This window comes from Rhamphochromis longiceps, linkage group LG15, assembly GCF_057381845.1.
Source record: "Rhamphochromis longiceps isolate RC_006_pf linkage group LG15, R_longiceps_female_GT1.1, whole genome shotgun sequence".
Taxonomy (NCBI): Eukaryota; Metazoa; Chordata; class Actinopteri; order Cichliformes; family Cichlidae; genus Rhamphochromis; species Rhamphochromis longiceps.
Window position 1 is genome coordinate 4915768 of NC_140571.1, and position 27938 is coordinate 4943705.

The 27938-nt window shown below is 42.0% G+C and overlaps 1 protein-coding gene across 2 annotated transcripts; it reads left to right on the forward strand.

The window, feature by feature from the left end:
* LOC146651850 (bromo adjacent homology domain-containing 1 protein) lies at positions 1-27816 on the forward strand. 2 transcript variants are annotated; one of them, XM_085381796.1, is made up of 8 exons: positions 594-708; positions 9596-9774; positions 17552-19345; positions 20472-20830; positions 21105-21264; positions 21402-21481; positions 23186-23277; positions 23527-27815. In XM_085381796.1, the coding sequence occupies exons 3-8, from the start codon at positions 17572-17574 to the stop codon at positions 23714-23716; spliced, it is 2655 nt and encodes an 884-aa protein (XP_085237922.1). In that variant the 5' UTR covers positions 594-708; positions 9596-9774; positions 17552-17571; the 3' UTR covers positions 23717-27815. The 2 variants fall into 2 exon arrangements, with proteins under 2 accessions (XP_085237921.1, XP_085237922.1); XM_085381795.1 differs by lacking the exon at positions 9596-9774 and having other exon boundaries at positions 1-708; positions 23527-27816.
* Positions 27817-27938: the final 122 nt, after the last annotated feature.

Here is a 27938-nt window from a genome sequence, read left to right on the forward strand (position 1 = left end):
ACATGCTTCGGCACGGAAAGTAGGATGAGGATGTTCTTGTGGTCGTTATGTAAACCATATTTGTCACTTACGATTTAAACGAACGCGGGGAGACTTTTTTTTGTTGCTGAGGATTTCTTCAATTTGCGCGGAGGGAGGGGAGAGGACGGAGAAAGGGGGGTGCAGCCCACCCAGTCTGTCAGCGCTGCAGTCAGTCAGTCAGTCGTGTGGTGTGGTGTGGTGTTGTGTTTTGTGCTGCTAGTTGTTGTTCGGGCTGTGCGCGTTGTTAACGCCAAAGGGACGGACACAGACGACGTGTGTGCGGGCTGTTGAAACGCCAATTCTCGAGGTTTGCTGCCGTGCTGCCGTCGGGAGAGTGAATGGGATAAGAAAAACAGCCAGAGCAAAGCCAGCTAGTCTCTCGGAAAAGAGTGCAGTCTCTTCTTGCGAGAAGAGAGTTGTTTGCCTCGTTCTCCCCTCTTATTTTCTCTCTTCTCGCCGTATTTTTTTAAGGAGTTCCTTCGAGTGGAGAAACATCGGCGATATTCGTGCTCATTTCCTCCACTTGATCTGCATCGGTTCGCCACTCGGATGAGGCTGACTTGTCTTACCTAGCGATTTGGGGGGGAAAGAAAAAGAGGAAGAAGAAGTGGTCCTCACACCAGCGAATCTTTTTAAAATTTTGTTTTTTAGACGAGGTAGTCCCTGCTACAGAGGACCTAGGTTACGGTAAGTGACGGCTGCTCCGTACTATCGTTTCTCTTTCTCTCTCTGTGTGTGTGTGTTTTTATTCAGGCAGAGTAGAGGTTACATGGACAGCTTTGCTCTTTTTGTGAGTCCCCCGTTTTTTAAAGTCATGTCTGGAGGACGTTGCAGAGGTAGATAATGGCCATGATGATGGAGGAGATATTCACAGGGAGTGGTACTCGGTCGGTACTGGCCGTGTATAATGTGTGTTAGCGTAGCCCCCCCCCCTCAACTCCCAATTTTCTCCCCCTTTTCTCCCCTTCCACCTCCAGCTACAGAGCTGGAGGTACAAGGGGAGCACCCATCAAAAGGTTAACACCGACTGGTAATAGTGCTGTTGTGAACACGTTGAAACAAGGTCAGAGAGAGGGACACGGCGGCCCGCGAGCTCGCTAATATTGTGATCATGTGGAAGGATGCGCAGATGGACACACCTGGCCGTCACTCGGTGTGGCTGCGCGCGCACGACTGCTTGCAAACTTTAAGTCTCGAGGCTTTTTTTTTTTTCATCTCGCTCTCTCTTATTGCGACGTGCTCTCGCGTGCGCGTGATTCACGCTGGACCTGTTTTTAACGAGCTTCTCGAAGTAAACAGTTCATCAGCTGCAATCAAAATCAAGAGAAAAATAAAAATAAAATAATAGTAATAATTTCGTTTTTAATGACGAGGGGTCGTAATTGCTCCGACAATTAACCCACATCACAGTTTGCCAGTTAGGGCAATGGGCTCATAATAAATTATGTCACAGACGAAACCCCCCTCCGGAGGCTCATGCTGTCGGTGATTGATCTCCAGCAGTGTTGGGGACCGTTTGGGATAAGAAGAATAAGAAAGAACACTGATTGACTGGGTTTAAGCAAATTCTAGTATTTAACCAAACAATCTAGAAACTGCTTTGTGTAATGATGATGTACTAGAACTCCAAATCCTCCTCAGTATTGATTATACAGCTCACAAGCATATTTGAGTGGTGCCTAACACGTCCTTATTCAGTCACCTGAGCACCAGAACTACATGTAAAAAGACAACTTTATTGCTTTCAAGCTTCCACTTCTATTAAAAACATACAGAAGTGTTTACTGTTTGCAAGTTAATACTGTGGCTGTGTGAGGTGGAGCTACTTTAAAAATTCAGCTTGTGCATTCACCAACCAAGGGCTCCACTGAGATGAATGCAGTTAAACTTATTTAAAAGAAATAAAAAATAAAGCTGTGTAAATGAAATCATCTGAGAAGTTTAAAGGTGAATTGCCTTTTGCTGGAGCTGCTGAGACAAATAAGCAAAATAAGTCACAAAACCAAGTAAATGAGTATATTTTACAAGCTCGTTATGGAGTAAGAGTGTAGCTAAGTTTAGCTGAGGTAATCACTTTTTATCTCTGTTGGTCACTTACTAATCTAAATAATACCACGTCGGCTTGTCAGAGGAAGTGCAGGTTTTATTGAATCAGTCGGTGGAGAAGTTTCTCCACTGCTTGCGCGTTTAGGCTTGGTGTACACCACGAGTGACCTTTAGCCTCTGTGTTTCTTTCCCTTGTTCACACCATCATAAATGCATCCTGTTTTCTGCCGGGTCTAATTTTTTTCAGGTTCGTCTGTGAGCCTGTCCTGCAGTGTGCTGTGCTGCCAGGCCACACTGGTTTATTGTAGTTGATCATTAATCTATTGGAGTTTCCTCAGCACTCATTCTTCAGCCTGCCGGATCACTTTACCACTCTTTCCCTTTGATCCAGCACACAGTGCCCCACGCTTCACTTAGCAATCATAAATGTCATGAAATTTAATAAGGAAGTCTTTTTAATGACTCGCACCTAGACCTGTCATTAAATAGCCATGCAGGACTAATAACTGAGCCATAAAGGCAATCCGCTGTGAATTAGCAATGGATTTCTGCCAGCATACAAATCTATTGCTTTAATTATCAATAAAATACTCACTGTTGGAATCGTTTTGGAGTAGCACTATATATTATTTTTTGGATAATTAAACCATCTGTGCTTGTTTCTATTGATTTTTATTCCTGCGCTGTGTGTCATCAATCAGTCGTTCTAATCGTTTCAAATACTTTGGGCATTATTTTTATTTTCCTGCGCTGTTCAACAGAGTTGTCTCAAGCCGTTGTTTATTTATTAATTGATTTCAGAAAGACTAAAGATTCTGTCCATGTGTAATGATAATTTATCTAATTACTGCAACTCGTGATACTCTAAAAGCTTCATTGTTTCTAGGCTACCTGTTGATACATTTTATCAGATAAAAAGGCATAAAAATATTAAAGAAATTAAATCAAGCTTGACAAGAATAATATTTTTTTCTTTCTGTTTTTACTGAAACGACCAGACTTTACACGTAGAATAAGAAATGTTCAGACAGCTGTGATGGAGCTCAGGCTCAAAGGCCAGCCGGTGTGTAACAGCTGATTGAACTGTGAAACTGTGACCCCGGTGTGAAGGCTCAGCTGTGTGAGGTGGTGAAAAGAACAGGCTGTGACTTACTGTTAGTTCCTGAGCGATCCCATCTCTGTGATAATTAATAACTGCAGTGAAGTCTCCTCTGTTGAAACTCGCACTCTGTGGATGCACGTACCGACCCTGTTGCTGTGGAGCTGCAGGTATTTAATGAACTCAGAACCCTACAAACACCTGTAAGCAACAACTTCAGGTCCAGTTAAAGGAGCTGAAGTCAAATCTGGATTGGATTAACGGTGTTCCTCAGTAATAACCTCCTATAGACAGGTCTGTGTGTGCATCGTAGCAGCAGAGCAGCCACAAAACATAAGGAAGTTTAAAACTTGTTTCAGCTGCTCCCTTGTTCACAAGAGGTCGAAAAGCAGGTCTGACACAACCCTCCCATGGATTTGCGTGTCCACCTAGTCTCAAATCTGGGATCTTTTGGATGTTAGGCAAGCGTGTTAATCACTACATTCATTTCTGCTGATTTATGTCTATATTTTGAGCCAAAGCATGTATCCTCCATGGCTTATAATAGTGTGATTTGGACATTATCTGCAATAAAACAAGTGACCATTGTGAGTATGGTTACTGATGATCATGTGCCTTTTATGGTGACCCTCGGGCATTTATGATACCCACATAATGTGGTGTGTGTATGTGTGCGCATAGACGTGGCACTGGTTCAACATCAAAAAGCATGAATCCACAAATCTTTACATAGTTCCAGTTAGTTACATTACACTGTGGTAGAAAGTAACTAAATACAGTTTTAAACAATTAAAAAAGGTTTATGTAAAAAGAAAAACAATTTTGTAATCTTAACATTTTTAACATAAAAGCTCGCATCCTGTTAAAGTGTCTGACGACTGATGACTGTGAGTAACAAAAGCCTCTCGGGTGGTTTTATTTAAATGACTGTTTGAGGCCAGAGAAGAAAAACGATCGAACGTTTTAGACGTAAACAAAGGTTATGGGGGGGAAACAAAATCAAATTTGCGTCACAGAACACACACCTTCTCCCATGAATCATGTGATGACTCATCACTCTTTTCACTTATAACCCTTTCAAAGGAGGATATTCTGTAAAAATAAATAAATAATACTAATAATAATAAAAATACCTGCCTGTGTATACAACTGCAAAACAGTAGCTCCACCTTGACCGGCTATAACAGGAAAAACTAGAACTGTGATAATAGCCACAGGGACCGAGTACTTTTACTTTGCATGTACTACTTATGTGCCTTTTACTTTTTATATAGAGGACCTCAGCTTTTTATGTCATTTGTTTACAATATCCAGTTCTTACTTGCACTGATGTGTGATTGGACTCGACTAGGGAAGTGTAAACTGTGATACTGCAAAAACAGAGGGCTCAAACAGTCTCTGAAAAATCCCTCTGTGTATCTTTTTTCTTTTGTTTTGTTTTTTTGGTCCTGACCTTTGTTAATGGCTGTAAATTGAATTTCATTTGAGTGTGACAGTCAAATACTTTGTGTGCCCATATGTGTTTACACTGGCTGCCGTCTGAGTAGTTATACACAGGAGCGCCTTCCAATGACAAGCCAGATTACTGTCACGGTTGCTCGGTTTCATTGGGAGAGGCTTGTTTATGCTCATTTGCTGTCGTTGTCCTGAAGGAACCCTTTTACCTATATGCTGTGTTAGATTAATCGCATCTGCTGGACTCTTTTCTACCCCATTAATGCCCATTATTGCAAGTGTTAATATGCGTGGCGCCACCCTTTTACGGTTAGTGCTTAATTTAATAATTAACCCATGTTGGCGTTTTTACGACAGAAGCCCTGCCCTAATCGTTGAATTCATTTTCAGTGCCCCGCCACTCTCTGTGTCCAGTCATTCTGACACTTTTATGCCTGCCATCTGTATGAAATTTTAATGACCCAACAAGTTGAATTGTGTATGTGTGTGTTTATCATTAGGCTTAAAATGTTTCTTTTTTTTTTAGGACGGGATCAGGTGACCCTGAACCCTCCCTCGGTTATAGGGAGTAGTCCTAGGCTGCTGGGGCCTTCCCAGTGTTTTTTTTTTATTTATTTTTTTTATGTTTGGTGTTTATACACCAGCCTGCATTTAATCGTTAGGTATTACTAATATCTGTGTCTTTTGTCCTGTCTCCCATCCCTCACCCCCAAACTGGCAACACTGCCCCTCACTGTGCCTGGTTTTCCTGGAAGTTTCTTTCTGTTTAAAGGGAGTTTTTCCTTCCCACTGTCACCAAGTGCTTGCTCATAGAGGGTTGTCTGATTGTTGGGGTTTTCGCTGTATCATTGTGTGTTCTTACGATATAAAACACCTTGAGGGGACTGCTGTTGTGATTTGGCGCTACATAAAACAAATTGAATTGAATTGTGTGCAGGCCTTTGGAGTAGCTAACACTTAGATCCACGTTGGACCGTAAGGACTGGGGTTTGTTTCCTCCTGCGTCTGACCAGCTTTGCTTTTCTTCATGAGAAAAAAACAAAACAAAAAAACCAACAGAACAAAAATCACCACTCACTGTTCTTACAGTCAGAGTAAAAAGATGAAGTAGTTTGCTGGGTTGGCTCAATAATTGGCCTCCATCTCTGTACTTGAGGCTCACCAATACAATGAAAAGAACCGCAGTGAAACGGACTCAAACGAGCTCTTTTGATTCTGTTTACTGAACCACCGAGGACCGACTAAATCTGCTTTCTGCACTCGGCTGTAAGGGTAACTGACGTTGAACCAGTGTGCATAATAAAACATTAAGTCTGATGGTTTTAAACTAAAATTTTTATTTTTTTCGCCAAGTGTTTTGACAAAAGGATGTGTCTGTTTACAGTTTCAGGTACATTTGTAATAGCTGCCGGTAGTGCAGCTTGCTATGTCTTCATAAGCGACTCTGACTGGTAGATATTATATGTTCAAAGGAACGAGAGAGCGAGCAAACCAAAACTGTAACTTTGAAGTGACACTCTTCACAAATTCTGCCTTTTCAGCTTCTTCATCTTTGAACTCTACTTGATTTGAGCCTTAACATCTAAGACAATTTTAACATTTGATCTGGAGAAGTGCTGTCGCCATGGTAAAAGCAGCATCCGATCGTTATTTGGTCCATTTGTTCATCATTGTTAATAAATAGTCCTAAATGGCTTTTTTGGCTATATTGTGTCCATCTATTAATTTTCTTAACTGCATACTCAAATTGGGGTCACATATTTGGAGTGAGCTTTTCTTTTTGAAGTAATAATGGGTGCAAGGATCAGTGTGTGCAGCTGTCTGCCTCTATGAGATCCGTGATTCAATTGGGTGCCTGATTTAAAAAGTTTTTCAACTTGGTTAATTCATAATGTAAGACGTATCTGGCCACCTGTTGGATGTCCAGTACTGACTTTTCTTTTTAGCTCTGCTCTGCTCTCCCACAGTCCCTTAAAGACATGTCCAGCTAATATTATCAATTGCTCTAGCTAGTGGTTAAATCCTTCATGGTGCGTTCTCATTTGCTGCTCTGGAGGATGCATTTGATTCATTGCTATAAAAATGGTGAAATTAAATGGCACCCAACTAGAACACATACCTGCACGCTGTTCTTGCAGAATGCCGGCCTTGGGTATTGAATCCTTCCGCTGCTTCCAATTCCTGTGGATATGATTATGCAGTAAAGGAGCTGCAGGTTTCTCTTGGCATTTTCCTGCTTTATTGTTTGCTGAAAAAACCACCCAGTTAGAATTTAGTTGATTTTTAGTAAACCTAAGGTGACCACAGCTTCCATTTTCCAAAAGGAGACCAATAACTAACCTTTTCTGCTTCTTTGTGTTTACTTTCTTTAATCGATTTACCCCTGTAAAGCACTTAGTGACTGTTTCTTGACTCTAAAAGTGCTTTAAAAATAACTCAAAGTTACTTTACTCACTTTTAAACAGAAAGTGTTTGAATATAGTCTCCAGTGGATGATCGTGCTGTTTTTTCCCTCCGGTGAACCAATCAATACCAACCTTCTTAGGTTTTACTTCTGTGTCCGAGCGGTATTTCCAAATCAAATCTTCACTCTCCACAAGTGGCTTTTAGAAAATGCAAATTGTCTTCCTGACAAATGATACCTGATTAGTTTTTTAAAGAACAATGCATCTGATTGGATAAGCCTCTCTTGAAAAGTTGAGGTATTGATTATCTGATGTTGCGCAATGTGACGCCCACTTGACTCGACTTTTCTACAGCAATGGAAAGACTGGCCTGTGACAGGCTTCCTGTAGAGGGTTTCAATTGATGTAATAACTTTGTATTCAGCTCTTGCTGTGTGTGTGTGTGTGTGTGTGTGTGTGTGTGTGTGTGTGTGTGTGTGTGTGTGTGTGTGTGTGTGTGTGTGTGTGTGTGTGTGTGTGTGTGTGTGTGTGTGAGAGATTCAGCCTCTTTCAGCCTTTCATTACCATTTCTTGCCATTAAATAAGTATGTTGTTTGTAATAAGTAGCAAAGCAGGTGCTCTTATTTCAGGTTCTGATTCTTTCAGATTGCATAACCAAAAATAAAAAAAATAATTCAACAGTTTTTTAAGCTTTCTGGAGCCTCAGTGGAAGGAGAAAAACACACCAGCAGACACTCTGTACAGACAGATAAAATAACAATAGATGAACTATGTTTTTAAGCAGTCAAACACTCGTTAAATTAATAGAAAAATGAAGAGTCTGCTTTTTTAATAAAAGTGTGTCGTGATAATTGAAATATCTGAAAGGGGCTAGGGAGCAGCAGATATAATTTTTGAGGCTGTGATGAAAGGAAAAATAATTTAAAAACATTTTAATTGTGTAGTTTAATTCCCAGCTATAGTTTAATTATTTAAATTTACACATAAAGTATAAGCTCATCAGCAGACAAGCTTACTTTAAATGTAGCAACTAATTAATTAATTAATTATTATTATTAATTTTTTTAAATAAGTATTTACACTACTAGAGATTAGCTTTATGTGAAAACCTGCTGCTGCACTTTTTAAAAATGCACTAGCTCACGTGTTCATGTGATGACCTTGGTTTGATCTAACAGTTTAGCTTACACTGGTAACACATATACATATCAGTCAGTTCAAATATAAATGTCTCAGTTTTGAATGCAGGAGTCTAGTGAGATAGATTTTAGAGTATTCCAGTAATTTGTCTGCAAATGACAGTATATGTGCTTATAGTTGGATCCGTAACTGTGCATGGTGGAGTTTGCTTAAATTTTCCTAGAAGTGAAGAAACATGTGGGTGGAACATTTAGCACCGTTTGAGCTTCGGACCTCCCGTTTGGAGCATGCCTGATTTTCCCCCTGCAGTTTTAAAGACATACACATCAGGGTGAGTGTAAAGAGGCTATATCGGTGCACCAGATGCAGACTGATCAGGTGTTGTACTTTTATATTATTTAACCCTTGTGCCACCATTTCAACTGCTGAGTTTCACAAAGGACTGCAGAAGAGATGTGTTTGCTCTATGGATGCTTACTAAAAAAACAAATTTGATAACCAGGGAGAAAAGTAGCTGAAAAAGGTGGAAAAACGGATAAAAAAAACCAAACATCCTCAATCACCCAGATTTGTGTTGTTAGGATTCAGGTGTGTGTTTGGTGCCTTGGTTGTTTGTTTCTCTGTTTTTGCCCTTTCCCCCATGACAGCAGGGACAGAGATGGGGCAAAAAAGCAGAGAGGGTACCCCTTACTTTTTGAAGTTTTCAAACTTATGGAGAAGGTAGATGGGTGTTACCCACTGCAGTCTAATTGGCTTCTCTGGTCTCAGCTCTTTATGGACAATTAAATGAAAAATGAAGGTCCTGCATGAGCTTGATTTAAAGATGTATTTTTGTGTAGACAAAGTGGAGTTTAACTTTGAACCTTATAAGCCTGCATGTTAATAAAAACTGCTTTAATACAAAAAAGTCGGGAATTAAAGTGAGCTTTAGACGGGTTTAATCCCCTTTACATCTCCATAACTTAAAGAACCTCAGTTAAACCTCATATCTCACATCCACCACACGGAACACTGTTGACTCATGGCCACGTCCTTGTTCAATCTTAATGAGAAATGTCTCTGGACGTATTTTAACAGTCTGGCGTGTTTTGGTCACGATAAGATGACAGGGGTGAGGCTCCGCGCGGTGGTATAGTGGGGAGGAAGGAGGGGGGCGGCAGTAGCCTAACGTCCATCGCTTTTCATTGTGTGTTTTATGTAATGGACCCAAGTTACCTCGCGTACTGCAGTTATTTAGTTTTCTGCATGTTTGTCCGTCATGGGAGAAGAAGGGGGGGGGGGTGGCGAGCGAGGCTGGTCCGTATGGGAACTGGTTCAGATTAACTTTCTGCCAATCGGTGGAAACCCAACCAGGAAGAGCACGCACACATCTCACAGGCAGCGCCACTGAACGTCCCCTCTCTCTTCTCTTCGCTTCACTCCTACCCAGCTCTCCCAGTTACGGAGCTCTGCCATCGCACCAGTCCGGCTCCGTCTCTCCTCCCCTCCCCAGCCCTCCCACACCCCCACCCGCTCGCTCTTCCCCGACTATCCGTCCGTTTGTCCGTCCTTCCCCGCAGATTTGTTCGACGGTTCCCGGCTCTGCTGGAGGAAGCGTGGCGGCGAGCCGTAAGTTACCACCTCGATCTTTTTTTTAAACACACATGTATTTTTTGGGGAGGGGGTGCTATCTGGCTGTGAATGTTTGAAGTTGTGTTCCGACTGCCCAGCCGTCCAGAGAAGGAGCGCAGAACCCTTTTTTTTTATTATTATTTTTTCGCTTCGTGCACCAGAAGCGACACACGGGGCTGCTGCTACGTGCCATAACCTCACAGCTCTCAGCTAGGACTGGGATCGGGAACAGCCACCGCGTCGCTGATCGGGAATCCGGTCAGAAAATGTGATCAGGAGGGGTGACTGCCCTTTATTTTTGCTTGGTGTGTGTGTTTGTGTGTTCTGGTAGCAACCCCCCCTCCACTCCCCTCCCTTCCTCAACCCGTATTTAGAGCCTGGCTGGCTACTTCAGATGGGCAGCTACGTCAGGCTGTACTGTATCCCATCATACTGTATTCCACGGCCACTGTATATAAATTTATATATATATATATATATTAACGCACTTATTACAAATCTATCCAGGCATGCATATCTAGCAATCCGCCCTCGACATCCCTGCCAATGGTGTTAAAGCTCCGACTGTCTCGGAAGAAAGCCAAAACAGTAACGCAATGTTTCAGATTCTCTCAGGCTTTTATCTCTTCTTGAAACAACAACCCCCAACCTCCCCCCTAAAAAACCCCCCATCATGTCAGCGCCTCGTGTTGAACCTGCCCGTCACCACCGGCCCCGACACGGAAAATGTAAAATAAGAAGCTCTCAGTCTGATCCCAGCAGCCACCTTACCCAGCTGGTTATTTATTTTTGATGGGTGCTCTGTGGGGTTTTGTGGCTCTGCCTAAAAGTTCAAGGCAAAAGCATTTTTTTTAAATAAAAGAGAGAGGTGTAATTACAGGTTTTGATGCAGGCTGATGAGCCCTTTATGAACGTGCCCAGCACAACTGTGGTAACCAAGTGATCTGCAAGGTGTGTCCTATCTGGTGTTGCCTTATTGGGCGGCTGTAATGCAATGTTTCTTTGACCGTTTTAGTGTCCTTGTTTTGACTTGAGCTTTGAGTTGCTCATCCAAAACGAGGTGATTTCTTTCCCCTGAATTTGAAGAGGCGAGAATTTTGAAGTATTTCATTGCAAAGGTGGAAAAAAGGGGGACTGTTGGAAATGTTTGGAGCGTGAGTTTTAAGAGGAGTGTAATTTTTTTAAAATTTAATTTATCCAAGAGTTAGTTTCAGGGGAAGAAGGGAAGAGTGCTTGAACTTTTCTCCTTTCCAGAATCCGGTTCTTTCATTTATTGTGCTGCAAAAATATTATTGTGCTAAAGTTAATCACTAACTGGTCTTAAAAGCTTGATTATTTAGCTTTCTTTTTTTTTATTTAGTGCTGTATTTCCTCTGTTATGTTTGTGGTGTGTTTTTTCCAGCAGAAATTTCAGGGCATCCCCCAAAGAAGGTTTTGCTACAGCTAAGGGTGGGAAAAAATTCTAGAACTGAAATAAAATGACTTTTTTAACAGTTTTAACAATGGGCAGATTTTCAAGTGGCTGGAAATAGATTTGTGTAACACAGCGTGAACTGCCTTTAGTGCAAAAGGGTCAGTCACACTTTTTCTGGGCCAGAAAAAACAAAGATTTTTCAAGATATTGCAGGATAGTTAAATAGATGGTCACTCAAGGTTTCATTAGTTTTTTTGTTTTTGCTTTTGCCAAGGTAACGGATACAATTTCCTCCACACACACCAATAATAAGCCAAACTGAGCTCAGCTGAATATTATTTTTATGCCTTTGCAAGCTTTTTGGTGTGGACCTCCACAACAGTCCCAGTTTGTTATGTGGCCCCTTGGGGAAAATTAATTGCCCACCCCTGTCTCAGGCCCTTAGGGATAAAAAAGTGATGCTTTGGCTAGCTTTCATAGCGCATGACAGTTATTCTCAAGTGTACACTTGAAGGGCACACTTCAGAGGCTTTTAGCATTGCCACTAACACATAAAATGCCATGTAATCCAACTATAAATATTATTCATTTATTTACACGTATAGCTAATTTGGATTTTCTATTTTAAATGCCGTAATTACTCCCAGCGCTGCTGAATTTCTGTCTGAGTTGCTTGGCAACATCAAGCCGCACAGGCTGGGGTTTGTAAGGCTGGACTAGTTGTTATAATCCTGACAAGTTTAAAGATTTTCATGAAGAGATTTTCTTAGATTGCTGTCAGTCTGTAGAACAGAACAGCGAGGCTTTCTGCTGTCCTTTTTACACTTGTACAGACTGCCCCCCCCCCCCCCCTCACAGAAGAGATGTCTCTCTCTTCTTCTCTCACTTCCTCACTTTTACACTCTCAACTTTGGTTGTAGTTCCTCTGCCTGCGGTCTTCTCTCTCTCTCTCTCTTTTTTTTTTTACCCCTTCACAGCTCAGATCCTTAGACTCGAGCTACCGGCCTCACAGCTGTAATTATTATTTAAGTCATTATTAAGGCATTTGACTTGTCAAATAATATACACAGAGAAAAGAAGGTGTTTAGTTAAACTGGTTGCTAAAAGTTAATGTTCCCAGCCAATCAGACTCCTCAGAAATCTGCTCAACATGCTCATGAATACTTTATAGCAAGCTGTGAAGCAGCAATAACCCAACATATAAATATCCTATAATAGTTATTTATTAATGATCTTATACTGTTATTGCTCTTGAAACATTTATTAACTGTTTATGCCCAGCTGTATGTATCACAGGAGCTTATACTAACAGACACTTGTATCTGTTTACAATTGCATCATATTGTTTTAGTAGTATTTAACTATTTAGTCATTGATAGTTTATGTTTACATCGAGGGTAAAGAATGGTGTTACTCCCACAGATGAGCTCCTTTTTTCTGGTCTTTCATCACACTGAGATCCACTTTGATTTTAACCTTGAGTCAGGTTGGTGTGATCTTGTGGCGAGTTATCAGATTTCACGTCGTATTCTGAAAGCTGGTCTCAGCTTTTCACCTGTGATTGGGTTTGTGTTAGGATTAACAAAGTCATACGGCGAGGCAGTTGCACTGCTTCGCATTTGTGCTCCAGGAAATTGAGAAGTGAACTTTAATGCTCAGCGTTAACACGCTTTGCTGTTTGTCGTTTAGCCTTTTGTCTGCTTTGTGTTTATTAATAACGGTTGACGTTGGAGGCCGACGCATATCTCACACTTATTGACTCGATATCAGTTGTGTAGCTTGATGCTGTTTAATCATCATTACAAAAAAAGCCATCTGGTTTGCTCTTTTACACCCAGAGTCACAAGAGTCCTGAGAAATCATGCATGTCTCATCATTAAACGAAAAAAAAAAAGATCCTGGTGTGTTCTCTGTATAATTGCTGAGAGGATCTTATGATCTGTTTATAACCAATTAGAGATGGAGTGCCGGGTCATTGATCTCCCAGCAGATGTGAAATTACTTCCTGCGGATCACCAGACCTAACTGTGTTTAAAGAACCAAATTGCCGTTCTGCCAGAAGGCTGCTGCACAAGATAATATGAAGCAGGTTATTCCTTGCAGCGTCTCCACACCTACAACTCTCAGCAGTGACCCCACATCTGATGGAAAAATTGCAGAATCAGGATAAATGCTTTGCTTTTAATCTGGACTCCGACAGATCGTTCATTCTAACAGGTTTAGTGACACTTAACAATTTTTTAAAATCTTGAAAGCAAATCAAATATGAAGTAACAGCACCACCAAATTTTAGATTTGAAGTTTGTCTTTCAGGTATTGAATTTCTGGTTCAGCCAGCAAGGTAACACCATTAAACCGATTACATCTTGTCTGATAAGCTCAGCCTGAAGTAAAGCAACCTTTGGCACAGCAAAGACTGGGAAGACACGCAAACACAAGCCATATCTGAGCTTATCGCGCCCATGGTTTTTAACTTTTATCAAGACAAAAGCTCTTTGTGAGGAGTGTAACATGGAAATGTTTTAAACTCCTCTAATGTCACATTAATCACTGAGTCAGAAAGTTGTCTTCAGTTTTCATTAGCCCTTGAGCTAAAATCGGATTTGATACTGCCAGGATCTCTTGCACGCTGGAGTGTTGGACCGCCTTGAGGCTGCGCAAGCCCAGTCAGATTGTGGCCGACAAAATCCAACATGTTAGAAGAATCTTGTCGGGTTTCTACTGTTAGCGAGTCATCTATTGGGATAGAAGTTTCTGGCCTCGAACGTTTTTGCACCGCAGAGAAATCTGCATCAACCATCAGGCCTCTCGCCGCCGAGCGCAGGCACACTCATCTGAACAGATGCCTGTTTGACTCCATGTAGAATAAACTGGGGAAAACATTAAAAAGCTTAACTCTGATAATACTGCGGGTAACCAATAGAATCATTCTGATCTAAAGCTCATTTGGGGAAATGTTTAAACTTTAAAGCCAGTATCCTTGCACCTTTTAAAGCGAGGAGAATGGAGAGACGAGCAGGAGCTGTAAATATGCGTATCAATCGTCATTAAGGAGGATTTCATTATCCGATTATAGCTAATTATGGAAAATATGGTGTAGGACAAGAAGCTCCTGTGGGTCGGGAAAAAGAAAACCTTTATTTGATTAACAAAAAAGAACGCCCAATGATGGAAAACTTCTAATTGTGTCTTGGTTTCTTTTCCTCGCGGTGCAGAATGTGTCTGCAGGGTTATTAAATGGAGATATTGGTCTTTAAAAGTTTAACCCGGCTCATTAGCTGGTACACGATCGTGCATCTTTACCTTTTCCCCGAACACTAAAAAGGAAAAGTAATGATCTCTGTACGGGCATTATTTTAAAACGCAAACATACAGTGTGTGAGTCACTCTCTGCTTGTTTGTGTTGCAGTTTTACGCTGAGCGCAGGGAGAGTTTTCCGCAAACACTTTCTGGCTGATGCTAATTAGGTTTAATTGTTAAATGATTTCACGGTGGGCTTTGGGAATCATCACATATTGTGTTGTATTGCAGATGGAAAGATTCTCTTTCTTTACATAACACGGGCGCTTAGAAAAGTAATGGGAAGCTGGACACCATCCAATTTAAAACGGCTAAAAGTGTCACATTTAAATGGGCTTCAGTTTATTTGCCTTATTTTTCTCTCACTTGCACTTATTGTGGTCAAAGATGATTTTTTTGACATTTTCCTGCCAGACTAAACACTGCAGACTAAACAATTGGCCTTAACAAGCTGCTGCTTGCCTGCTGTGTGTACATGTGGTGATAAGGCAATGAGCACAGTGAATGAATGGCACAGTGCATCAGTTTCTCCAGTGCGACACAAACCCGTCATAATGAGAAGATCCCAGGCACACGCACAAAAGCTGCAGCTCGCCATATAATCTGATTACAAAACCGTTCAGCTGAATCTATTCATCATTAAGTTTCTTTATGTATTGAATCAGATGTTGGATTTAAATCTAAGCTGAGGGGTTATGCAAGATAGTCGGTATCTTTGTTTTGTGTGTGGCTTGTTGACTTCTGCTGGGTTTTTTGGTTCTTTTTTTTATATCCTGTCTAGCTTTGTCTCGTCTTAAGTTATGACTGTTGAAAACATTTGAAGTAATCTTTGGTCTCAGTGTCATCCCTACTACACAGCATAACACTGCCTGGTCTGACCGCGCAATGTGGCAGAACTCAAGGGCTGAAATAGATCTCTATGGATCCAGTTAAAGTTTTTTTGGTAAATGATTTGAATTACTGTTGACAGGGAAGTCTTTTTTATATTGTGAGCTACCTCCCAATATCCACCATGTCACTAGTAACCTCTATATTGTTGGGCAAAGATAGCCTCGTGGTAGCACTCGCCCTTTTGTATGGATTTTTTGCCGAAATGGAAAAGCCTAACTAAGAACTACAAGGTAAAGGTTCATGTAAAGTACTGTAGAAAAGTCTTGGGCTGCCCTTAAAGGAGAGCCAGACTTCCTTGTCATTTTTTTTTAAAACCTGGCCTTTCGCAAGTTTTTTTTTTTTTTGGACATTGACTGTTTCACCACTCATTTTCAGTCCAGTCCTGACCATTTTCAGAGAAAGTTTTGTTAGCCTCTTAACACTGACCTATGAATCATTCAAGCTTAAAAAAGACACCCTAACCCGTGTTGTGTCTACACATAACAACTTGGCAAAGAACCAATTTTAAATTGTACTTTTAGGCACTTTGTTACTAGCCGCCTATTGCAGAAATGCATAATTTGTTCCCAGTAGCTGAAGTGCCAAAGATATCACAGTTTGACAGGCATAAAATTGTATTTTCAAATCAACAAGGTGATTCCCAAAGAACTATTGGCTAAAAAGTGCAGTGTGTTTGAGGAAACTGGACAAGTGGTGGGCAAAATAAAAAGTGGCAAATGTGTCTACAGTAGATGGAGGTCGTGCCCTTAAGAAGCAGGAAAGAAAGAGCTGACACAGGACCTGAGAGGTGCTTCAGTGGCCCTTCAGTTTATCCCATCTACTGTTCACTGAAGCCTCATCAGAAATGATGTCAGTGCAAGGGTAGCTGTCAAGATGCTGTTCTTAAAGGAGGGAAACAGAGAGAAGACTAAAGTTCTTGTGTCATGTTATCCAAGTGGTAACAGGTCTTACAGAGTGAGGAATCCAAATGTAAAACTTTTGGCCCAAATCAATATGTACAGAGGAGTTCAGGAGAGAGGTACAGCAGTGAGTTAACTAAAACCAGATGTGAAAAACATTTGCTAACTAAAATTTAAAAAAAAAATAGACATTTGAAAATAATTAAAACGAACTGAATTTATTTAGTGAAAAGTAACTAAAAAAAAAAGGAAAATAAAATAGAAATATCCCTAGTTTTGGTATTTGTTAGGTTGGTCAAGCTTTAATCAAAACTTGCCTTATGAGGCTTTGATGGATGTATTTATTGGAACTTTGGATTTCTGCGAAGACTGTGAGGCTTGTTTTTATTCAGTGTTTTTAATATAATAGTGTTTCTGAGTTTCCTAAATCTTGCCTTTACCATATACCCTCAATACAATAATAATAACACTAAAATTAACACTGAAACTAATAGAAACTAAGCTAAAACGAAACATTGTAACACAACGAAAATTAAACTCAAATGAGGAAACTCACTTTTGGAACTAGCTGAAACTAAACCGAATTAAAAGCAAAAATCAAAACTAAATAAAAATCAAACCTAATTAGAAAATACAAACTATAATAACTCTGGTGTCTACAGGCATCAGTACACAGTGGAGTCTCTGTCATGGTTTGGGGCTGAATTTCAGCCAGTGGTTTGGGGAATTTTGTCAAAAATTTCAAAAGGAATTATGAATGTAGAAGAAGTATCATCAGATTTGAATCCACCATGCAATACCATCTGATTGGAAATGGCTTTTTTTCAGCATGACAATGATCCCAAACACACTGCCAGTGAAGTTAAAGCATACCTGGATTGAAAAGCACATGGAACGCAGCCAAACAAGAGTTTTGAACGTCCTTCAAGAAGAAGTCTGAAGAAACCATAAGAAAGCTTGCCTAAGAGAGTTTAGCTTATGTTGAAGAATAAAGGTGTTTGTACCAGATTTGTTCATGTTCGTATAAATTGTTTCACCTATTTCCTATTCTCCTGCATAATATAACAGAGGAAAGGCTTAAGACTTGCACAATACTTTATAAGACTTTGTTTAAAATATATTCTTGTTTAGAAAGTGGTTAAAATACTACGACACCCTACGACTAACCCTTACTGAGTTAAGGCCAGGGATTGGTTGAGATCTGTTGTGTAAGAGTAGAAAATCAGCACAAAAGTGGAGTTTTGACCACTTGTTCATCTCTTCTCTCTAGGCCACATAGACAAGCATGTGATGACTCACGCAAGGCAGAAGGGTTCCCTTGGGCACAACCAAAGTCCAGAGTGGTGGGACAACAGCTGCCTTTGGCCACATGGTGGTGCCATGGACGGCGCCTGGCCTGAGCGCACACTGCGATTTGGCAGGACAAAGAAGATAAGCGAGGTCACTAAAAAAGACAGAAACATGGCCAAGAGGATGAATGACAAGAGGGAAAGAACAGAAAGATCAGAGCAGAAAAGAAAGGTGGACCGGAGGCACGTCAAGAAACGGGACAGGAAAATGTACCCTTTGCGAGGGAGGGCTGGGAATTCAGAAAGTGAAGGACTCAGTTGCCATGTCCTCCTGACCCGACTGGAGGAAAACATTCGTGAAAAGCAGAGGTCTAAGGAAAGTAAAGGAAAGGATGGCCGCAGACGATTATCTCACAAATCCAAGTCCAAAAAAAGGAAAAGCAGTGATGGAAAAGAGGAGAAGTCGTCACCAAAAAACAAATTAAAATCATGCAGTGGAAGTTATAGCAAGAGTATTCGGTTGGGAGTCTTTCAGCCACGCAAGCGGAGACTGGCTTCTCTCAATGCTGAGGCGGTAAACAGCCTGCTACTAGAAAGAGCCACTGATCCCCAACCAGCAGCCAAACAGGCCAAGAGACAGGAGGAACCCATAAATGCAGGGGCTTTCCTGGATGCAGATCCAGTGAGAGGTGGTGTCTGCGGAGGTCTTAAGGCTTTGCGAGGGACCAACACTAAAGGCTCCACATCTCATGAACTTGAAGCGTACCAAAGCTCTAAGCCTGCCAAGAGGGCCAAAGTTAGCCGAGGGGATGAAAGTTTGGGGATGAGTCAGGAGTGCCTTGACGCTCCTGCACCCAGACGATTGGCTGGACTTAATGCCGCAGCCCTGCTGAAGCTAACCAGTTCCTCTGCTACCAGTAAACAAAGAGCAAAGGCTGCACCCACAGCTACTGTTACTTCAGACTGCAAGGCTCCCGTCGTGGGCCCGACCCAAAAGTCGCACTCGAGGGCCAAACTTCAGCACAAGGGACGCACACAAAAGCAGAAGGGGAAAAAGATCCCTCCCCTGCACAGTGGCTGCACAGCTTGCAAGAAGGCAGGCTTTGAGCCAAAGGTGGAGTGGGAAACGGGTGGCTGCACCCATCGACTGACAAAACCGGGCTACCAGTCACGCAGTATGCTAGCATACCCACTGAAGAAAGTGAAAGAGGAACAGCTGGAGACTGAGCTGAGCCCGTACTACTGCTTTCCTGCAGAGCGCTCAATGGACTACTGTCACGGCTTGGCCTTCTTTTTAGGCCAGCAACCCTATGGAGAATCAGACGATCAGCCACTTAACTCAGCCATGAGCCCTGTGAAGCGCGAGTGCCTAGTAACCTCACCATCGCTGACACATTCCCTACCACACACAGCGCTCACCCTGAGCCCTCACCCCTGCCTCTGCACCGCCGACCATTGCTTCTCCAGCTATTACGTACACATCGCCCACCCCACACACACTGGAACAACTTCAGCCACCATGGCCCCGCGACCTCTTAACTTGCCCCCATCTAGTTTGTGCCCTAGCCGAATGAGCGGCTCCAAGCTGCTGGGGCAGCAGGTGTCACATACATCGGGACTAGCCCACCCCGCCTACTGCAATTCTGTGGCTTCACCCTGTTACGGTGACGCCTGCGGGATTAGTGGGTATACCTACAGAGCGATGGCTCCTGTCACCAGCAGGGGTTGCTCTTTTAGCACAGGATGCAGTGGATGCACGCACAATATCAAAACAGGTGAGTGGATTGACCCCCATGCCCCAAGATTTGGTTTCATAAATGTTCAGTATTAATTGCTGATTATTAATTATCACCGTCTTAAGTGGTTTTCTGAGGCCACTTGAGGATTTGCTCACAATGATGGCAAGTTCTTTTGTGATAACACTTCTTTGATTTAGCTGTTTTTTAGCCTTCTTTGCCAGTATTATAAAATAAACCTTTATTCCAATAGTTAGACATAAAGCTATTACTTAAAGACTCTGAAGAGTCCTTTGTTGATAAATGATATGCCTCAAGCCAATTGTGAAATCAAGCAAGTGGAGCCTTTCTGTTTTATGTAGTCCTTTTTTGTCTTTTGCCATGAGCTTTTAAATTGCCTGCAGAATGAGGTAACTGCTTTAGATGTGTGTGGCTAAGGAGCTTTAGGCTTATTGTAAAGTTTTCGGTTACAATGTGTCATGTGTCATGTACGTAGCTAGACTGATAAAAGAAGCAGGTTACTTTTAAGCAGAAAAAAAAAAAAAAAAAAAAAAAAAAAATATATATATATATATATATATATATATATATATATATATATATATATATATATATATATATATATATATATATATATACACACACACACACACATACACACACACAGTGGAACCGCGCGACTTACGAAATTAATTTGTTCCTGAAGATCTTTCGTAAATCGAAGCACCCTTTGCGCGTTTTGAGTGAGGCGATGCTGAACGATAGGCTATAGGCTAATTGCTAACTAGAACAACAATACGTCGTTCAAGTGAAACAGCGAAGCGCTAGTACGGAAGCCGAGGGGTTGTCACATGATTCGGAAGGCTTTGTGGGCATTGTAGGCTCAGCCAATCAGAGCCAGCGGATTTCGTTACTACAGAAATATTGCCGTTCAGTCCCTTTGTAATTTGAATTTTTCGTGAAACGGGGTATTCGTAAGTCGGGGTTCCACTGTATATATCTATCTATCTAGCATGAGCCACATGAACCTTAAATTATGTGTGTGTATATATAATTTAAGGTTCATGTGGCTTATGCTAAAGATAAGTAGCCAGCTGTGTCATCTACCATTTGATGGGGTTCAGAAGTTCCTTTGCTTATTGTTACTGTCACCTTTTTGTTTCAGAGGGTTACCCCTCCCCTCAGGGTGATCACAACCCTTCCCTTCTGGTTCCCCCCACCATGCCCATGTCCAGCTGCCCTCTGTCCAGCGTGCCCACTTCCACGCAGACTAAACCCCACCTACTGAACCACCTGTCTGGACGAGACCAGCCCCAGGCTAGGCTAAAGCTAGCCAAGGAGTGCCCAAAGAGCACCAAGCCCTCCGGTGACTCTCTGTCCGTGGGCCGCGCACAGCTATCGACAAAGGAGTCGCCATCTGTGCCAAGCCTCAGCAGCACCAAACAAAAGAGGGTCAGCCGCAGACGTGCCACTAATGGCTGGCTACCTGTTGGAATGCCCACAGAGAGGGAGGTCTTCATCGCGGTAGGTTTTTTGAGAGTCCATCTCTGTACGATGAAGATGATCAGCATATTAGAGAGCTTCTTGAACGAAGGAAAACCTTCTCTATTCCAAATACCTGACCAGTGGAAACCTTAGCATCAACACAACTGCCTTCCACAAGGACAAAGAAATTGTCTCTTGAGGGAAAAGTTAATTGTGTTTTGACCATACAGCTTTGTGTGACAGATTCCTTTTTGTCTTTATAATGAGAATTATATCTTTCCTTATTGTGTTTGCGCGCTCGTGTGTGTCTCAGGGAGAGGATGAGACGGCCCTGCGGCAATGTTACGAAGGAGTCGAGAGGGACGGTGAAGTGATACGTGTGAGAGACTCTGTGCTGCTACGATCAGGCCCCAGGAAGAAATCCCTCCCATATGTTGCCAAGATATCAGCGCTGTGGGAGGACCCCAAAACAGGTAAAAAAAGATCAGGAGAAGGGGGGAGATTATGATGCGATACAGTGGTGCATGTGTATTGATGGATGACCGGAGGAACATATGGCCAAGCTTGTTTACCTCTGTGTGTGTGTGTGTGTCTTAATGTGATCCCTCAGGAGAGCTGATGATGAGTCTTTTCTGGTACTACCGACCTGAGCACACACAGGGAGGCAGAGATCCCAGCACACACTGTGAGGTGAGGCAGAGATTTGGAGCCAAGATGTTTGTGCAGACAAACAGTAACAGCACAGATCTGTGTGTATGTTAGACAAGAGAAGGTACAATCAACATTCATCAAATAAAAACACTTTATTTGATTTACTCCATTAGCGAAGGATTACGTAATCAGTATCCTCTAAGGAAAAAAATGACACCATGAAGTGTGTGTGTGTGTGCGCTTATGTGTTGTGTGTAAGAATAGATGAAGTCAAAATATATAAAGTATAGCACTGTGCAAAAGTCTTGAGCCACTATTCGTTTCTATATATTAAGCTAAGAAAATGGGACATTGGTGCAGCAGTTTATTGAAATATTTGCAAGGATAATAGTTCAGGTTTCTTGAAGGACATTCAGAGTTCTTCTTTGGATGTTGGCTGATTTTATTCTCTGTACTCTGTTACAGTGATCCCACACTGCTTCAGTAATGTTTAGCTCTGGGCTCTGGGGAGGCCAATCCATGACTGACAGTGTTCCACTGTGTATGGTTTTACTGCATTAGCAGCGTGTTTGGGATCATTTCATGGAAAAAAGAAACAGTTACCAATCCAGATAGTATTGTATGGTAGATTTCTGTTCATAATTCCATCATTTATGACAAGATCCCCAAAACCGAAGGGCCAGATGTATCTCTCGGGTCCTGAGTCTGGTCTTTTTCCAGTTTTTAAGGACATGGCTTTCAGATACATGTCCAGTTTCCTCAAATCTTTTAAAGGCATACTACACACCATGCTGACATGTGTCACATGTTCAGCTAATAGCTCTTTGGGAATAATCTTGTTGGTGCAAAAATACAGTTTTACAGCTGTCTTATCTTTGGCGTCTTTTGATTCAGCTAAAGAAATTGAAGCAAATGATGTTTTTTTGCAGCAGGCTGATAGTAAAAGAGTGCCTAATGTTAAAATTGGTGCTTCTCTAAGTTGTCTGCTATGTGCAGACTCGAGACAGGCTCATCCCTTGAGTTAGGTGTCTTTTTTATGCTTGAATCATTCACAGGTCAGTGTGAACAAACAAAAAAACCTTAATCATTTACTGAAAATGGTCAGGTACAAGGACTGGACTGAAAGTGAGTGAAAAAGCAAAGAAAACTTTGAAAGATCCTTAGAAAGCCTCGAACTGTTGCTCAAGACCACTTTAAAAGATGATAAGAAAGTCTGTCTCTTCTTGAAGGGTGACCCAAGACTTTTGCACACCACCGCAGCCATGAAATTTATTCTTTATTTAATTTTTATCACTTTGTTTAAAGATAATGCAGTTTTTATCGATGGAACAGTTTGTGCTCGTGCAACATGTGTAAGAAAATTATGTGCAATGAGGAGGCTACTGTCGCTGCTCTGCCCTGAAACTGTGGATAGTTAGTTTGCTCTTCAGTCTGACCATAAAGCCCAAAAATGATATCTCTCTCTGACCTCAGACGTGCACAAGCCAAGAACAGGAAAGATAAACGATTTTACTTCTAGAAATGTTCTTTTTACAATGGCACGTGTTGAACAGAGCAGGATTTTGTGTGTGTGTCTTTGGCAGTACATAAGGTAGAAACAAAAAGGCAAAATCCTGTTGCTAATGAACAATTATAGTTCCCACTGTGCTCTTAGTACAAAAGTGTAATTTTGTCATTATTCGCCGAGCACAATAGGAAACGCTTAACAGAGATGTGACTCTTCACACCTGCTGTTGATTTCAGAATGAGATTTTCGCCTCTCGGCATCAGGATGAAAATAGCGTGGCCTGCATAGAAGACAGATGCTATGTTCTCCCACTAGCCCAGTACTGTAGGTAAGTAACGAACACGGTAATTGTTGCTAGAAGAAAAAGTCTTTTCACAAGGTTTGAAGTTTGAAATGAACAGCTCAGCTTTGACGACACGTGGAAGCTTTTTTTTAAATCACACACTGGTGACACTACAACTGTTAATGAATTTGCAGGAACATGAACACTTACCGTGATAACCTTTGTGAAAAGAAGAAAATGAAGGCAGAGAAGCAGGAAAGTTGCCTTTTAATTAATTTTCCTCTCCCTTCCTAGATTTTGTGCCTTGGTGAAGCGGCGTGCTGAAGGTGCCCCGCCTGGCAGTGCCAGTATGGTGCCCTGCCGCCCCGACTTTGCCCCTCCTTCCCACCGCTGTGTGCCCACAGACGTCGACCCCGAGTTGGTGTATCTCTGCCGGCACGTCTACGATTTTCGTTACGGTCGCATCTTGAAGAATCTGCAGTAGAGGGTGGAGGGCTGTTGCACCTTTTGAATTAATCGTCAATGAAGCACCGCCCCATCCCGCACAAAGAAGAGGGAGTGAAGGGGCTGAGGGACTTTTTTTGTTTTGTTTTGTTTTTATCCAGTGAGCACCTCACAATCAGAGGGAAGGGGGTGGTGATGGGGTGAGGTCGTCTATTGGGCCAATACGAAGCACAGATCCCTTTAGCTGGAATGTGGTAGACAGAGCACCAATGTTTTCTGGTTTTGGTTTTGGAAGAGAAAGGAGTGATAATTCATTCTTCAGATCAGATTTTGTTTTTAATTTTTAAAAGCTTCCACCACACTCTGAGGTTTCAGCCTCCAATCGCTTCCCTGCCAGAATTGCTGAACGCCAGGCCGAGCTGGGCTGCTGTCAGGACTGTGTTTCCCCTCAAGCGTCTTAGCACAACAATCATGTTTGTTCCATTTGTAAGCCAGTGGCTCAGGGATGGTCCGGCACAGAGGCGCTGCTGGGGAACACAGGCCTGCGCTGTCCGCTCGGCGTTAACGGTGCTCAAGCAGCGAGAGTGAAGGAGCAGCTAATAGAGAGTGTCGTCTCATTTCTCCCGATTTCGAACCCGCATGAGTCTGCGCGTGCGTGTCAGAGAGAATGGAGAGCAAGTGTGACTCCGGGGTGAATGGATAACTGTCGCCATGTGTGATGTTTTTTTTTTTTTGTTTTTTGTTTTTTTAAGGAAGCTTTCAGGCAATCAAAACCAAAACAAGCAGCTTCTCTTCTCCTGACACTGACCGAAACCTTTTCATCTCAAGTGATGAGCTGTGCAAAACTAAAATGATTGCACCTGAACGGGGTTCGTGAGACAGTCCTTTCCCTACTAGACTCGAGCAAACTAGAGCAGGGCTCTTTTAACTTTGTTTAGTACGGACCAGTGACACTAAAATGTCTCGCGATAGATTCGAACCAGTAAAAAAATAAACACACGTGGTGAAAGATGTCGAAGCAAACTGTAATCTCAGCTACTTGAAGAAGAGGCTCCCTTATGGGTTTTTGGTGGTGTCGTGTATACTTTTTCACATTTACTCCTGTGACTTGCCTTATGACTTGCAGGGAGAGCTTCAGGCAGCTACGTCTCGCCACATCAAACACTGAAGCGGTAGAACAGGGTGCACCTGCAGTCCTTGGAAGTAGGGTTTGGTTCAGTCTACGTGGCTCTCTTACAAACAGTAAAAGGTCTGAAAATAGTGGAGAACATCTTTTGTACATTTTTACAGCAAAAAGTTTCGTTGGCTGTTCGCTCGGCAAAGAGAAAAGCATGAATTTGTCAGCTTAGATGTGATGCGCTTGGCATTTGTGCACCCTCTCTCCAAAAGAAAGGCGGATGACATTAGCTCCCGATTGTTTTTCTGATCGCCGATACAGCTCAATACCCCCTCTCTGCCAAGATAAACCAAAGGATGTCTCACGCAAGCCAGAATTCCCGTCTCCACCCTCACTCCTCTCCGTCAGCGCTTCTAGTCCTCACTTCCTTGTTCTATTGCACTAATCCATTCCTTAATTACTACACATGCGTTCAACTTCCAGCTACTTAATATTGACGCCGGGTGGGGTGGGGCTCACTGTATATCATTTCTTTGTGTGTGTGTGTGTGTGTGTGTGTGTGTGTGTGTGTGTGTGTGTGTGTGTGTGTGTGTGTGTGTGTGTGTGTCTTTTTTGTACCTTTGTAGAAGGAAACCGTGAGGATGTCGTGGCTGCTTTTGTCAGTGCAAACTGTGTATTTCTATTACTTAACCAGTAGAGGAGTCAAGTCAGCCAGCCAGCGTGTTTGTCATATAACCCGATGCTCGACATGTTGAATCATGGGATATCGCTCGAGTCATTCCATCCGATTTGTCAGTCAGCTCTAACGTACCTATATAATTATACAGTATATATATATATATACATGTATGTATCCACACTGTCAATGTGATTAGAGTTCAAATAGGCATCTGGATGGAGGCCTGACCCACTGTGCGGGCAGACGTAGCACCAAGCTGGAGGGCGTTTGGGTGGAGGTTTGGAGGGGCAGGTGGGCTATTTTGATACTTGTAAGTTGTGGCAGGTTTCTCACCACACTCTTCTATCGCCTTAACCTCGCAAGCGTTTTTTTTTTTACTTGTGAGTGGTGTCGGAGTGCGTGATCGTGTACCTTTAACGGCATCAAGAGTAACCAGCTGCTTTCCCACGCAGCAAACGCCCCGTCCTTCAACGTTGGGTAAAGCCTGCAAAAGTTTTGACACACTAAAGCCATCCTGAACTTTTTTTCTCTATTTGAGCCGCACGAATCGTGACCCAAGACAAAAATCAAATCCTGATTATTGGGAGGTTTTTGCTTTTAAGTTGTTATTATTTCTATTAATCCCCAGATTCTTCAAAGAGGTAATATAAATAGATATATTCTCCTACTTTACGATTTCTCCTTATTAGGGATATTTTATTATGTCAGTTTCCTAAGATGGTGTATGCAGTATATTTTTAGACTTGCTATTTTTGGAAAATGAACGTAACTAATCGAGAGGATATGCATTATTTTTCTGTTTATTTCAGGTGAGTTTCAAAAACAATGAAATGTTAATTGAAATTTGACCAAATGGGGGAAAAAAAAACAATTAATGGGGACTGATGTATGACCTGAGGTTGGAGATAATAGGCCAATGGAAATCTCCCATCCAGCCAACTTCTAATGAAGTGTAGATATTTGAATCCAGGAAGCACCGGGCACTCTTTAAACAGACAGCCAATGCACAGTGTAGTATTTTTGCAAGATCTGTAATGATTATATTTAAAGTAAGAAAAAAATATTTAAATCTAGTAAAACATATTAAGATTTAATTTTAACTTATTTGGAAATACTGTGTCTAATTGATGAACTATATCCTGTTTTCTTTGTGCTCCAGGATAGAAAAGATTTCTGTTCATTTGTAACAATAGAAATATTATTTAGAATTTTTTTTTCTTTAAATTATATCATTTTTAATTGGGTGGAGACCACAGTGAAGCTCACGCGAGCAGGCAGGGGAGAAAGCGCTCGCATGAAAACACGGGCTCGTGTTTTATCAGAATTCCCGTCTTTACATGCTGGAAAGAAAAAAAGTCCAACCTGACCTCAAGAATGGGGGGGGGGGGGGGGGGGCAACTCTTCCAGGTCACATGCCGTGTGGAAGAATGTGGCAACGTGGTCACCTGAGCTTTTATTGATTGGTCCTATTAGGGGAGAGACTGATGGGACACCTGAGACAGGACAGAATGCCCCCTGGGTTTCAAGGAGAAGATCCCCCTCGGATGCTGAAGTGGGACCAGTTTTCATCCTCTGAAACAAAAGTCACTGAGGGTCAGGAATTAGGCACTGTGTGAAAATTATTAGATTAAATGAAGTTTCTCCCTCCTGCATCAGATGACCACTCTTGCCCTTCTCCCAGATGTGCTGTTACATATTTGGCCCCTAGAGGGCATGAATCAGGTGTTGGAGAAGCATGTAGAGGAGTCACAAGGCCACATCCTAAACCCTTTCAGCAGCTTTTCCTTTTTTTCCTGCCCCCATTTTTTTTGAGTACTAGGAGAGATGCAGAGACTTCCTGGAAAATTAGATCAAGAAAGCTCAGCAAGGAGGCTGCTCCACGTTTTCCAGCCAGATTGTGTGTAGCTATCCACTCAAGTGAATTTCCTCCAAGCACCCCACAGGCACATCCTTCTTTAACATGGCAACAAGGCAGGGCAGGAAGTTTGTACGTGGCGTCCACAGTGGCGGGGTCACACACTGAGTAACCTGTGCTGATGCCTCACAGGAAGCGTGTCCACAGAAAGAAAAGTACCCAGAGCAACCCCTGAGATTCTGCTTTCTGTGTGGTCTGTATTGATGCTTATTGTTGGCGTATATTTTGGGTGGGGGGGTTACAAATTATAGTGAAAGGTCTAGATATTTTTGGAGTAGAGAAGCAATGTGTGTATCAGATTATTGTCACTTTGTCTTGCTCTCTGAAAAATCTCTTGGAATTTTTTTGTTAGTTTGTTTTTCTGAAGAATTCTATAACATCCCGACTGATTTAATGTTCGATTCAGAGAATATTTATAAATTTTAAGTCCTTTGTGAAAATTCTGTGTTTGTGTTTTTATTTCAGAGCTTTTAGTTTGTAAACTAATTGCAGGTTAATTGCGGTCACCTGACAGGTGTAGAGGTCATCTTGAAAGTTTATTTGGGTTAGAT